The sequence below is a fragment of the Phasianus colchicus genome, chromosome 12, assembly GCF_987193195.1.
Source record: "Phasianus colchicus chromosome 12, bPhaCol1.hap1.1, whole genome shotgun sequence".
NCBI classification, from domain to species: domain Eukaryota; kingdom Metazoa; phylum Chordata; class Aves; order Galliformes; family Phasianidae; genus Phasianus; species Phasianus colchicus.
The window spans coordinates 19,099,529-19,113,407 of record NC_143447.1 but is presented as its reverse complement, the minus strand read 5'-3'; the positions used below and the strand labels follow the sequence as shown (position 1 = coordinate 19,113,407).

General features: G+C 56.5%; 1 protein-coding gene across 1 annotated transcript in view; it reads right to left on the bottom strand.

Moving 5' to 3' along the window:
- SMAD6 (SMAD family member 6) overlaps positions 1-9,442 on the bottom strand; it is a 28,268-nt gene extending 18,826 nt beyond the window's left edge. The window contains exons 1-3 of the mRNA XM_031587869.2: positions 8,672-9,442; positions 6,824-6,880; positions 5,632-5,709 (exon numbers count right to left, since the gene is read on the bottom strand). Coding sequence (XP_031443729.1) covers positions 5,632-5,709; positions 6,824-6,880; positions 8,672-9,293 — 757 coding nt within the window. The 5' untranslated portion in view covers positions 9,294-9,442. The remainder of the gene's footprint in view (positions 1-5,631; positions 5,710-6,823; positions 6,881-8,671) is intronic.
- Positions 9,443-13,879: the final 4,437 nt, after the last annotated feature.

Genomic DNA, 13,879 nt, shown 5'->3' with positions numbered 1-13,879 from the left:
CAGAAGGATTCATTCTGCGAGGGAATTTGGGTCTGGTAAGCCCTGGGACGGTTCCCACCTCCAGCTGAAAAGGACCTACAGCATGTTTGGGCTCTGCAGTACAGCTGCACTGATGCTGCTGGGCTTTCTACAGCCAGAAGGGGCCAAACAGGCAACAGCAGCCAAGCAGCACCTCGCAGTCAGGGAGCAGTTTCTTGCTTCTGAGCACAAAAACAAGCAGCATTCCAGCAAGGCAGGTCTACCCATCAGCTCTGAAGGATGGGTGATGTTTCCCCCAATGTTTTCCCTAATTCCTTTCCTTCTCCCCCCACTACCAGGCACCCCAAGCCCCCCGCTTGGCTGTGAGCATCCTCCGGAGGCACAGCGCAGGGCAGGAGTGCAGGGAGGACAGGAGCAGCCTTTGATGCACACACAGCCCACGGACTTCAATCGCTTTGCTCAGCGCTGCGGATTTAATAAGTTATTTCTGTGGAAAACCTTCGCAACTCGGTTATGAATCAAGCCTATAAACACCTCTTGCTCATCAAAGAGCCACGCAAAAAAAAAAAAAATAATAATAATAATAAAAAAAACTATGACTGTAACTGTGAATGCTCGCCTCTCTCTACAGGTCCTCGTCAGCAGCCAAAATTCCCCTTCAAAACATTCGCCGCTTTCAAAGGCCATAAATACTCTGTGTCCAAGATCCTGCAAGCCCCTTGCAGCAGCGGAGTTCAAACAAAGCCGTACCATCAGATAGGCGCTGCCCAGAGACACAACCGGAGCTACATCAAAGGCACTTTTACTACCTAGAAAGCCATACACCGCTCCTAATAGGCTGCAGGAATGCGGTGTTTTGGCTACAAAGATTAAACTAATTTACTTTTAAGTAACTCACTTACTTCCTGATGTTTTTTTCTTTTTTTTTTTTTTCTTTTTCCTTTTTTCTAAGCGCGATGCTTAGGTGCTCGGAGAAGCGAAGGCTGTGATTACTCTGTGATTCAAGGCCAAGCATCACAACCACTCACGAACCACAGACAAAAACACGTTTTGTCGGGCGCTGCGCTCGCTCCAAGTGCTTGCATGCAGAAATGGCCCCGCCAGCAGCTCACAGCCAGCCCAGTCCAGGTAAGGGCAGGAAGAGAAACGCAACCATCCCTCCTCTGCAAACAGTGGCGTGAAATGCAAAATCCAATGCAATGCTCCCTGCAAAACGCTGCTCCAGTGTTGTCACCCTGCAGACTGCTCCCTGCTGCGAGGTGGGAGCAGCTCCCTTGGGTTCACCTCACAGCATCTCAGTGTGCCTCAGATCCCTGCTGGGATTAGGATGATGCAGGATGTCTCTATTCCTGAAGCACTCCAGGTGCATTCACTCCACAGCATCCTACTAGCTCCACTGCAAGCAATCTTCCTTATGTCCCAGGGAGTTGTACGCACACAAATCTGCAGTGCAGCCACAGTCCCTGCATTATGCACGAGGCCCAACACAGGTGAGACTGCCCTTCTTCCACACGTGGTGCAGCACACGGGCTCTGGCTGTTCCCTTCTTCTGAAACGGTCACACCTCCAATCATCCATGTTTTTCTAAGTGCTGGAGGGTTGATGCAGGAACAGCAGAAGAGGGGGAACAGCTGTTCACGAGGGTGAATAGTGATAGGACAAGGGAGAATGGTTTTAAACTGAGAGAGGGGAGGCTTAGGTTAGATATTAGAAGGAAGTTCTTCACACAGAGGGTGGTGAGGCACTGGAACAGGTTGCCCAAGGAGGCTGTGGATGCCCCATCCCTGCAGGCATTCAAGGCCAGGCTGGATGTGGCTCTGGGCAGCCTGGGCTGCTGGTTGGTGACCCTGCACACAGCAGGGGGTTGGAACTGGATGAGCACTGCGGTCCTTTTCAACCATAGGCCATTCTATGTAAGAGGAAGGATGCTGCTCCAAGGGAAGCAAGGCAAGAGGCGGATTCCAGCTTTGCAATCCCTATTTACCTGGGGCATCACTGGCACATGGCTCCCAGTCCTGCAGTCACCTCCCATGACATTTTGGGAGGCCGGGGCATTCTCACACTGCACACCCCAAGAACAACCCTTTCTTGCTGATAAAACTGCCCTTTCCTCGCACCCAAATTTCTTTTCCCACCTCCAGCCAACCCTCCAGAGCTCCCTCAACCTCCACGAAACACATTTCCCCACACACATCACCAACCTGGCTCAGCATTCAGTTTGAGGACCAAAACCCTCGCACTGCAAGCTCACAACCTACAGGTTATCTCACAAACAGGAGCTGCGTGCCTTAAAAACGCCTCCAGAGCTGTATGGCCATTGGTGGAATTGCATCCTCCACGTGGGATGCAGGGCACACAGGGTCAGGCACTGTAGAGAACAGACCAAGTGCTTTTCCAATGGGTCAACCACAGACTCCATGGGTGTGTTTGGGAAACCCCAGTGTCTTTGGCCCTGTGATGGGTGGAGGAAACACAGCCATCATCCTCGCATCGGGAGAAGCCCACCTAGTTATAGGACCATCCACCTTCACATCTCCTCCTCAAGACAGACATTTCTCTGAGCTCCCCAGCCAATATGAACAAGACTGAAGCACAGGAGGTGGCGTGCAGGAAGAGATGCTGCACCGCACCCGAGCATCCACAGCAGCGTGCGGAGAAACCTCCCCAGAACTCCTCTCCAAAGCACATTGGAAAATAGATGCGCTTTTATTTCCCGTTGGCAAACTAAAAGTATGGAGGAAAAATGTTTAATATAAAAACATCTGACAAAGCACCTCCAGGATGTATTTTTTTGCATCAAAGAAGTAGCTCTTGGCAACGCGCGCGCTGCTCCGCCGAGGGAAGCTTTTCGCCAAACCCTGATTGTTACAGACTGCTCCGCGTCAGACACGCCAGCGAGCCTGCAGTTAAATAGGAAAGAAAAAGGAAACCAAAAGCACTGCTGGCCCAAACAAACATCTGTCTGCGATTACTCTGCCCATGCAGATACGCCCAGATCTGCCTTTAGCAGAACGGGGGCAGGAGGAGCTGAGCCCAGCCCCTGCTCCCCACCAGCATCCCCCAGCAGAAGCCACCATGGGAAAAATATCACCCCTTCTCTGAATGGTAATGGCACTGTCCCTCCCCCAGCCTGGAAAGGGCAGTGTTTGCCCAGTTTCCACACACATCCGCCTTACATATTTATAGGCTTTTTTTTTTTTTCCCCTCTTTCCTATTCCTAACACAGAGGATCTTCATAAATTTCCTTGTTAGCATAAATCCTCGCAGCCTGTTATTTCTGGGAGGAGAGGAAGAGTGACGTTCACTTTCTCCATTCAGTGGGTTTGAAAATATGTTTCCTTGAGCTCATCCTACACACTGCTGGGAGCAGGAAAACCCCGCAGTGCCCCCTCCACAGCCACCCAGGGGTATGGGGACAGCCCCCCCCCACTGCCATCCACGCAGCTCTCTGGCTTCGCAAGCCTTGGGTGCAAGAGATGTCAAAGAGCTCTGACCCACTCAGTCCTGGCTCCTTCTCTCCCCCCATGTCACCCCCAACCCCCCCCCAAATTCACCCTACTGACACTACCAGCCTGTCCCATGGAGCTGAAACTCTTCAAGAGGCTGAACAAACTGATTCCAAACCGCCCTGCAGTGCTCTCCACTCTCCCCATTTCCATCAAGGAACACCAATGCTTCCATCAGCTCACAGATCCTCCGAAGGAGCCACTCTGCCCTGCACCACAGCCAACAGGGTTTGCATCCCACAGCACTGCCTGCAGCAGAACTTAATGCCACCATGAGTGACACGTCAGGATACCAACATCTGGTATCTTTACAAATGTGTGGGGCTGAGCCCACCAGGAATGCACAGTGATCCTGCACACTGGGGAATCTTCCATGCTCTTTAGTAGGGTCATTTAGGGCTGCATGTCCCCCAGTGTGACAGTGGCACAGAGCTGCCACCAGCAGTGCCCTGTTGTCCCCAGTCTGCCCACTGAACCCCCCCCCCCAATAAACCAGCATTCCTCCTGCAGGTCTGTCCCATCAGCACACCCAAATCAGCTCCAGTGCATCCCCAGGCATGGGCTGGAACTGCTCTGGTGTGACACCACCAACCTCAAGGCTGGGAAATTGGGGATGCACCTCTGAGTGCCTGCAGCACCAGCACTGCTTGGCAGACCTCAAAGCTGTGGACCATGGCACACCTGGGGACACCACCCATGCTCAGAACCACCCGGTCCCATCCCAGCAGCTCACTGTCACCTCCTCCAGGTTTTAAGAGCAGCATTAAAGCCCTGCGAAGGTCTACTTCAAAAAGAGCAACCTTTAACTCCTCCACACATCACAGAGATGAGCTTTTTTCAGGCTTACACTTCCTGCCTCAGAGTTCATCAAGTAAACGAGTAAGAGAATGGGGCTCTTTGTTATCCAAAACCGAACTCTGTGGTTTTTGTAGGAAAAGCCTTTTTGATGATCAAAGCCGGAGCAATAAATAGCAGCAGCCTCACGCCAGGTCCAAAATTCACTTATTTTTGGAACCCGAGTTCAAACGCACTTTCGGTTCCCTCGATGCACACTGAGGGCCACGTGCCCACACCACACACTGACCCGAGGAGAACCAACACAGAAGCACAGCACCATGCCTGCACCCCTGGCAATGACACGCACGGGTTAACTCTGGCTCAGCTCTTATCCTCTTTCAGCAATCAGAGCACCGGGGACAAATAAATCAGGCAGCCCCAGACTCTTATTAAAAGTTGCACCATTTGGAACTACACCGGGGGAGAGCAGGGATCTGGTTTCATACGGTCCTGGTCACATGTTATCATTGCATTGTTCAAGTCAAGTTAAAATCTCTCCTCTCTCCCCAAAACCCACCAGATGTCCCATAAAGAGCTCAGCCGCTGTGGGAGCTAAACCATGACATCCTCAGGAACTTCTGCTTTTAGAACTCCGCCGCTGTCATTAATGGCTCTGATCAGGTTACAACAAAAGCTGCGGGCTGTGCCGAGCACGCAACCAACACACACACTGCAATGGGGGCCCTTATGGGGAGACGCTGAGAAACCCCCATGGGAAACGTGCCATGATGTAGGGACGCACCACACCATGCTGCTTTGGTGCTCCATACGGCAATGCAGCAGTGCCATCTGCTTGAGCAACCCCATGCACATCAACATCCCGATCTCAGCTCTGCCCCAACCCAAAGCCCTGGCACGGGGATGGGGGCTGACCCCATGGCAGGTCCCACCTGGCTGCCCACTGTATGCAGCAAGCACTGGCATCCCTCCAGGTGCACCAGACTCCAGAGACAGCCACAGCCAGCTCTGGGTGTCACAGTGTGGGGCCCAACCCAGCAAAGCTTTCCCCAACCCGATGGGGAACTGCTGCAGGTAACATCGTGCCAGCCATGTGGAATCACAGGATCGTTATGGTTGGAAAGACCATGGAAACCATCACATCCAACTGTAACCACACAGACAACCACAGCAGTGCCATCTGCTGCTGCCACCACATCGGCGACACACACAGATGTCCCCAACACCATCGCAGCACGTGGGCTCTGAACAACTGCCCCTCCTCCTTCCCTCATTCATACCCAGGAGCACCCCAAGAACACAACACCCACCGCCCTGCCCCATCCCCGGGCGCAGAGCACAGTCTGCCAACCTGAGAACTCCCCGGGCGTGACGTTGGGTGAGTTCGTCGCCTCCGTTTCAGTGTAAGACAACGTGGAATCCGAGAGATCTGCAAAGAAACAAACCCAAAGGGGCCCTTTTAGTCCTCCTGTGCTCGGCAGCCCCCGACCCCCCAGCCCCACACCACACACAGCAACGCCCCGACTGCCCCAACCACAGAGAGAACTGCAGTCGGACTGATCCAACAAGTAGGAACTTGGTGCTTACTGGATAAGGTTACATTAAGCCTCTAAACAATCCATAGTTACTATACTTAATTATCACCATTAAAATTCTTGAAGCTGTTTATTCTTGCTTCCTTCCTTCCTTCCTCTTTGCTGAAGCGAAGGAAACTTTGTTTTAACAAGTTAAGAGTCTTTGTTATTCTCTCTTGCTTACACCCCTCTAATTAAGTGCTCAACTGTTTGCTCAAAGATTAACCATTATTTTCCCAGCCCTGCAGCCTGCAGAGCACACGGCCATCCCCGGCTGTTGTTCTAACAAAGCCAGTGGCACTCCCCCATCTATCCCAGGCAACTCCTGCAGGGAATTAACTCAGAAGGGGGGGAAGCAGGGAGGGATGAGGACTTTTTTCCCCCTTTTCTTCTTCTCCCCCCAGACCTAACCAACAGCCATCGCTCCCCCATTGCACTCTTGTATCCCTGGCACATCCTGACATGGGGCCCAGCCCCGTGCCGACTGCAAACCCCGGACCCTTTGCTTCTGATTTACTGCAGCAGGAGACGGGCACAGAGCACGAGGGGCAAGGAAGCAACAGGGCTGCACACATCCCGAGCAGGAGAGCACCATGCAGGAGCACACTGCACACACCTTCTGCCATCGGCCCAGCCTGCCCACCCCGACTGCTTTCATTTATTATTTTAAACCTCCTGCAAAAGCAAAACGCCCTCCTAACTTGCCCAGTGCTGCCTGCAAAGAGCCCCCATCCCAGCCCTGCAGCAGGAAGGGCAGCAGACACGGCGCTGCGCCACAACCCCTCATTACGCCTTCATTAAAAATAGCGCTGCGTCTTATTTTGGAAAATGTGCGTGCGTCGGCACGGCAATTTGCTATGATAAACGGCGTTCATTAATTTCACAAAGCTCATCAGCTGACGCCTGCCCAGGAACAAGGAGCAGCCCCAAAAGCCCAACCACGCGGGGCTGTCCCTGCGCGGCACTTACCCAGTGGCTTTTGCTCGTCGTTTGGAGACAGCCGGGAGTAGGGAGGTGGCGGAGACTCTGGGAAAACAGAGCTCTGTGTTAGCACTGCGGCTGGGCCATGAGGAAAGCCCTCCGAGCCCCGAGGTGCCCCCGCCGTGTCCCACCGCACAGCCCTGCCTGCAGGGAGCAGTGCTGTGCTGAGCTGGGCTGCTGCCGGGGCTGTGAGGTGCGAGTTGGGGCTGTGCACCGGGTCAAGGTCCTCCAGCGTTTTTATTTCCACAACTGTGACTTGCTGAGATGCAGTCACCTGAGCTGTGTGCGGGCATCGGCACTGTGCACACACTGCTTCTGGTGCAGCTCAGAACACCCACCCCTCCATGCAGCCGCTGCTCCGAGTTGCAGCCCTAAAAACGAGCTCAGCATCCCCCCGCGCTGCTCTGCAGCCACCTACTGCTTCCCAAAAACACCGCACTCCTCCTGGGCAGTGCACTGAGAACCCTGCGGGCTGTAAGGTGCTCTGCTTGTAAAGGTTCAACAGCCCCCCACGAAGAGGATGCAGCAAAAGCTCTGCTAGCTGCACCAAGTACGGGGCACCATGCAGCAACCGCTACAGGAAAGCGGCTCGGAAAGTTCGGTGGCTGCCGAAGTCAAAGCAGCACCGCTGCTCCGGGAGCACAGAAGTTTCTTTCAAGCAAGCGATGCAAAGACAGGAGCAATTCCGCATTGGAAAAGGAATTTTAAAAAAATAATTAAAAAAAAAAAAAAAAGAAAGACACGGAGGAAGGTCTCCGGGGGTGTTAATATGAGGGGAAAAAAAAGAAAAAAGAGAAGTTGATTAAAAGCGGAGCCCCACGCAGGGCCGAGCGGCGGCCCCACGGCCCCGGGGCGCTGCGGCTTTAAGGCGCGGCGGGGACCGCCCGGGCGCGATAAGCGGAGCCAGGCGGGAGCCAGGCTGGCGCCGGCGGCGGGCGGGCGGCGGGGGGCGGCCTCGCATGGCTGGGGGACCCGGGGGGAGGGGGGGAAAGGAAAAAAGGGAAGGGAAAAAAAAGGAGAGAAAAAAATGTAGAATTAAGGAGGACGAAACAAAGAATTTTTTTTTTTTTTTTTCCCCCCTGGAAGAGAGACTAGTGCTGGGAACCCCGCTCGTGTAAGGCATTCCCTGACCGCAGCCGGGTCCCTGCGAGCCCCGGGCATCGCCCAGAAGAGCGGGGACTCCCTTCACCCCCGCGTCTGGGGATCCCCTCCGCATTTCTCCCAGCCTCGAACAGGAGAGACTGCATCTCCTCCAACACCAAACGTGGGGAGTCCCTCCCTCCCCCCGAACGGGGAGGGCTCCGCTCTCCATGCCCCCAAACCGGGGAACCTCATCTCCTCCAGCCCCAAACGGGGCATACTCTCCCCACGTCCCCATATGAAGAACGGCCCCCACTGCCAAACAGGGAAGCCTCATCTCCCCTACCCCAAACGTGGGGGACGCCCATCTCCCCCAGGTACCCAAACCGAATCCCAAATCGGGCAACATACCTCCCCCGGTCCCAAACTCGAGGACATCTTCTGCAGGTTCCCAGACTGAGGTCACCCCAGTTTGGGACTGAGAAAAACGAGGTCCTCCTATCTCCCCGACCTCCAAACGGGACATTCTCTCCCCCTGACCCCAAAGCCCAAACGGAGTGCCCCCACCCCCCTGGCCCCGCATCTCCCCCAGCCCCAAGAGAGGGGGAGGAACCCCGTCCCCATGACCCCAAACGGGGTGGGGGCAGGGAGAAGCCATCTCCTACAGTCCCAAACGGGACATCGTCCGCACGTGGCGACGTTCCCAGACCCCAAACGGACGGGAATCCACGCCCAACCCCCCGCCCCGGCGCTCACCTGGCCCACAGAGCCGGCTGAAGTGGTACGGATTGCAGCACACGGTGGGGCCGTCGGCCGCCCCGAAGCTCTGACATTCGCACAGGGCCTTCAGCTCGGCGGGGTGCTGCAGGTCGGGCCAGCGGAACAGCTTCCCCAGCAGCAGGTGTGGAGGGGCCGCCTGGCCGCCCCCCAGGCGCAGCTCCCCGCGGGCCACCAACACGCAGCCGCCCGGAGTGCCGCCGCGCGACTCCACCGCCTGCACCAGGCTGTGCAGGGAGCGCTCCTTCAGCCGCTTCAGCAGCGCGTAGGTGACGGCCTTCAGCTCCCGCTCCAGCAGCACCAACCGCGACCGCGCTTCGCCTCCGCCCGGCCCGGGGGGAGAGGCGCCGCCGGGAGGAGGAGGAGGTGGAGGAGGAGGCGGCGGCTCGGGGCCGGGCCGCTCCGCGAACAGGCAGCAACGCACCGGGCGGCCCTCGCCCTCCTGCGCCCGGCGCGGCTGTGCCATGCGCTGTCCCTCGGCCGTCACCGCCGTCGCGTTTCGCTCCGAGCTTTGGCCGTTCCCATCTCCTCCGTCCCTCTCCGGGATAACGCGGCTCCTCCAAAGCCGCCGCACCAGCCCTGAGCGTTTGGACCTGAACATACGATACGAGGGCGGCCCGGGGCTCGCTCCGCTCCGCGCCTCTATCTCCTCATCGCCCGTCCGCCGCCTCCGCCCCCGGAGCCGCCGCCCCCGGAGCCGCCCGCAGCGCCCGGCCCGCGGCGGGGCCGCACCATGGGGGAAGGCGGCGGCGGAGGGGATGGGGAGCGCCCAGCGGGGAGGGCATAGGCGGGGGGCATAGGGGGGGCTCAGGGAGCCATGGGGACGGGGGGGCCGAGGCGGGGGGGCAGCGCCCGGGCATAAAACGGGGGGAGAAAAAGAAGGGGGGAGGGGGGCGTCCCCGGCGGCGCAAAAAAAGCGACGGGTGGGGAGAAATTAAAAGGAGGCGGCGATGAGAAAGGTGGAAAAACGAAATAATGGAAGAGAAAAAGCGGGGGGAAAAATCCTCAATAATAATAATAAAAACAAGGCAGGAGCAAAATGCAAAAAAAAAAAAAAATCAAAACGCAATAAGAAGGGAAGAAAAAATATGAAAAAGGCGAAAAAATAAACCCTGGAAAAGCAAAATCAAAGTGAAAAAAAGGAGAAGCCCGTTGAGAACGCCGCTCGGCTCGGCTCAGCAGCCCGTCGTATCCCGGAGGCTCCGCTCCTCTCCTCGCGCTCCGCTGCGCCGCGCGGCCGCCCCGGGGCCGCCGCTGCCGCGCTCCCTGGCGCCCGCCCTCGCGCAGCTTTTGTGTGGCCGCGGCGCGCACGCAGGGCCCCTCGCGAGCGGCGGCGCGATTGGCTGCCGCCCATCATGTGCCAGTCTAGACACTTTGGCGGCTCCGCGCGGCACCGATTGTTGCGCAAACAGCGGCTCGGGTTGCCGGGCTCTTAAAGGAGCCGCGCGCAGAACAGCGGCGTTCCCCGCGGCGGCCGCGAGGGGAAAGTAGGTCACGGCGACGCCGCGGCGGCGAAGGGGTTAAGGCCGCTCCCCCCGCAGGAGACGCCGCGGCGGGACACGCCCCCGCGATGTATCAACTTGTCCGCCGTGGCAAAAGTTCAGGCCCGAAGCGCTCTCATTGGTCAACTGCCGCGTGACGCGAGCTCTCGGCGCTTTCTATTGGCTCGGTGGCCTCGCCGGCCCCGCCCCCCCCCGCGCGGAGCGGCGTGCCTGTGAATGAACGGCGCCCGGCGGCGCCGCGCTGGGTCCCTGCGCCCGGCCGTGCGGTGCGGGGCGGCGGTGGGTGCGGAGGGCTGCGGGGGGTTCAGAGGGATGCAAAGATACAGGAGGTTGAGAAGGGATGCAAGGGCTTTCAGCGGGATGCAGTGGCGTGCAAGGAGTTGCGGTGGGACGCAGTAAGATGCAAAGGGCCGCCAAGGGTTGCGGATGGTTGCAGTGCGACGCAAAGGGATACAAAAGGTTGCAATGGGTTACGAAGGGATGCAAACGGTGGCAAAGGGCTGCAGGGGGTTTCAGTGGGATGCAAAAGGTTGCGAAGGGATGCCAGGAGTTGCAAACGGTTGCGGAGGATTACAGTGAAATGCAAAGGGACATGAGGGGTTGCAATGGGAAGGCAAAGGTTGCAGTGGGATACGAGGGGATGCAAAAGGTTGCGAAGGGATGCAAAAGTCGTTTCCCATCACCGTCCTCGGAGTTTGGAACCTGTGTTTGCTCCCTGCCCATTTTTCCCCCACTTTTCCACCACGGCACCGTGCAGTGCGATGCCGGTACGGGGCTGGTGCCGAGCTGGGGCAGCAGTGCCCGCCGTGCACACGCAGCTGCACGAGGCCAGCCCGGAGCGCAGCGCTGCCAGCATTTGTTCACGCACATTTAGGGCCGAGCGTTCGGAGCATCCCAAACCGGGCGCTCCTTTTGCTCCGAGGGACGATGGGGAAGAGAGCAGCGCAACTTCCTCCTGCACCGAGGAGGGGGGAGGGTGGAGTAAAACCCCAATTCCCCCAACGCTGCCTCTCCGCGGCCCTGAAATCCACGTGAACGGGTTAATGGGAACTCCCCGGGCCCGTCCCACGGCACCTCCCGCGGGTGCGGAGCGCTGACTCACACTTTCCAGCGCCGCGGCGCTCCGCGGGGGGGAGCGATGGCACCGAGCGCCCGGGGCCGTTCTCACGTGTGTGCGGGGCACAAAACGGCAGAAGCGGGAGTTGTTGGGTTATTTGGCAGCAACCTACCGATATCTGTGATGGGCTGTTGGGGAAGGGCGCGGGGCAGAACCTGGGGTTGGAAACACAGAGGTACAATCATTTCCCAGCAGGCTCTCACTTGCGGGTGATGGCACCATCCAAAGTGCTGCTGGAGCCAGGAGGGGACCTTGGCAAGCAGTGGGGACACGGGGATATGGGAACAGGGGGATATGGAGACATAGCAACACAGGGACATGGGAATATAGGGACATGGGGACATGGAGATGGTTGGACTAGATGATCTCAGTGGTCTTTTCCAATCTGTGATTCTGTGAGAACGTGGGGGTGTGACTTCTAACATCAAGAAGAACCTGGGATCTCAAGGGGATTGCAGGTGCATTTCTCTAAATCACTTCTGGGCCGATGTGCATCAATAATTCAGCAGTTTAGGGAAGAAGCCTGACTTGAAACCCAGGGAGGAGGGCACCTCCAGGACGTGGGGTGTCGGGGTCAGGCCCAGCTCAGGGACTGAACCTGCAGGTCCATGCCCTTAAAGTATGGGATTACTCCTGTGTTACTGCTCTTGTTTCATAGGAAAACAAACCCAAACCAGACCTGATGCAACCCAAGGCACGCACTGGGACCTCAGGCTGTGTCGAACAGAAATACGTTCATCTGAATCCAGTGCCAAATCTTCTCTCCTTGTCAGTACAAACCAGGACGAGAGCGGCTCGGAAGCACAGATAGCACAGAGATGGACATTCACACTTTTCTCCCTTAGAAAAACACACAATGACCCCAAATGCATCCTGACCAGGACATTTCCTTGCTGTATACAGCAGGCTGTGTGCAAAGAGACATTCAGGGTTATTGTGGTGCAGCACCACACAGCCAGGGATAAGCTGTGGATGCCCAATGGGAGCTGTTGGCTTCTGGCTTTGCTGGGGACTTATTTCCTACATGGGTCCTATGTGGGACTTAATGATGAAATGCAGATGCTAATTCCTCCTAATTCACCAGAGCTCCCAGAGTCTGTCCTGATTGCATTGACAGAGATTTTCAATGTACTTTTGCACTCACAACCTTATAAAATGGGTCACGGGGACAGAGAGGATGAAGACAGGCTGCTCAGAGCTGCAGGTGCCCCATCTCTGCAGTGCCTGAGGCCACAGATGGGTGCTGGGCAGCCTGAGCTGTGGGGGCAGCCACCCATGGCAAGGGATGGGCATTAGGGGCTTTGAGATTCCCTCCAACCCAACCATTCCATGATTCTACGATTCTCTGAAGAAATGGGCACAGCTCAAGGCCCTCCAGTGAAAGCACTTCTGGGGGCTCTAAGCCCTAAGGAGCTCAAAGCATCTCCTTCAGCCTCACTTTTCACAGCAGAGCCAGCCATAAACGTCTGTCCCATCCTGGCTGCGGGAGCCTGGCATTATCACATCAACCAGATGCTCTGTTCCAATAGGAAGAGAATTACAGCCTCCCTCGTCCACCAGGGGATCCATCACAAACCCTCACCACCCATAACAAACACAGGGGTTTGGCCTTTTTATCAGCATTTGTTCAGCAGCCTGTGGAGACAGTCTGCCTCGCCGGACTCCTTTCCAGGCAGATAACGCCCAGTTCTGACAGCGCCCTTGCTGTTGTTTTGGCTCAGAGTTGGGGAATTGCCATTTTCGAGCCGGGTCTGTCCAAGGAAGAAAAGCAGCCGACATCACTGGGTGATGTGCCAAGCGCAGCACCCTTAAAAAATAGATCTCTCTCCATCCCTATCCAGAGCTACCCATTCCGTTTGCAAAATGGAAGCTCCCAGGGAGAGGAGGATTAAACCAGGATTATTGCATTCGGAGCTGGTTCAAAAAAGAGGAAGTAGAGGTGGATATATATACATATATATATATACATATATATATATCAAAATGGCTTTAATTAACTGCGGAGGGTTTGTTGTGTCCAGCGGTGCTCTCCTAGCAGCGGGAGCTAAATGTGCCACGGGCAGGACAGGAGGAAGGCTAGGTTGAGGAAGACATCAAAGCAGATCTGAGAAAGGTCAGATATAAATGGCAACCTGTCCGCTTGTGCGAGGGTTCGCTCTTCTATTTACGATGGTGTTTTCTGGGAAGAGCCGCGCGGAGCCAACTGGGGCAGGCTTGTAAAAAGATAATTTTTCTCCCTTAGAAAACACACAGACAGACAGACAGACAGACGGGGCTTCTGGCTCTTCTCCCTCCCCGGGATCTGCTGCCCTGGGCAATTTGTTCTGTTGCAGCAGCTCTGTGACCGGCGTCTGGGCTGCTCAGAGCAGACGCCGGCGCTCCGGCGAAGGGCTGCTCACCGCGGCGCGGGGAAATGTTTTCTGCAGCAGCATCTTAAAGAGCAGCACTGTTATTTCGCAGTCGTCTCCAATAATAACCCGGCGAGAGCAGCCACAAAGCACAGGAGCGAAGCTGCTGCCGCCGACTGAAAGTTTAAGGAAGGAGGAACAGAAGTGGGAAGAGAATAGA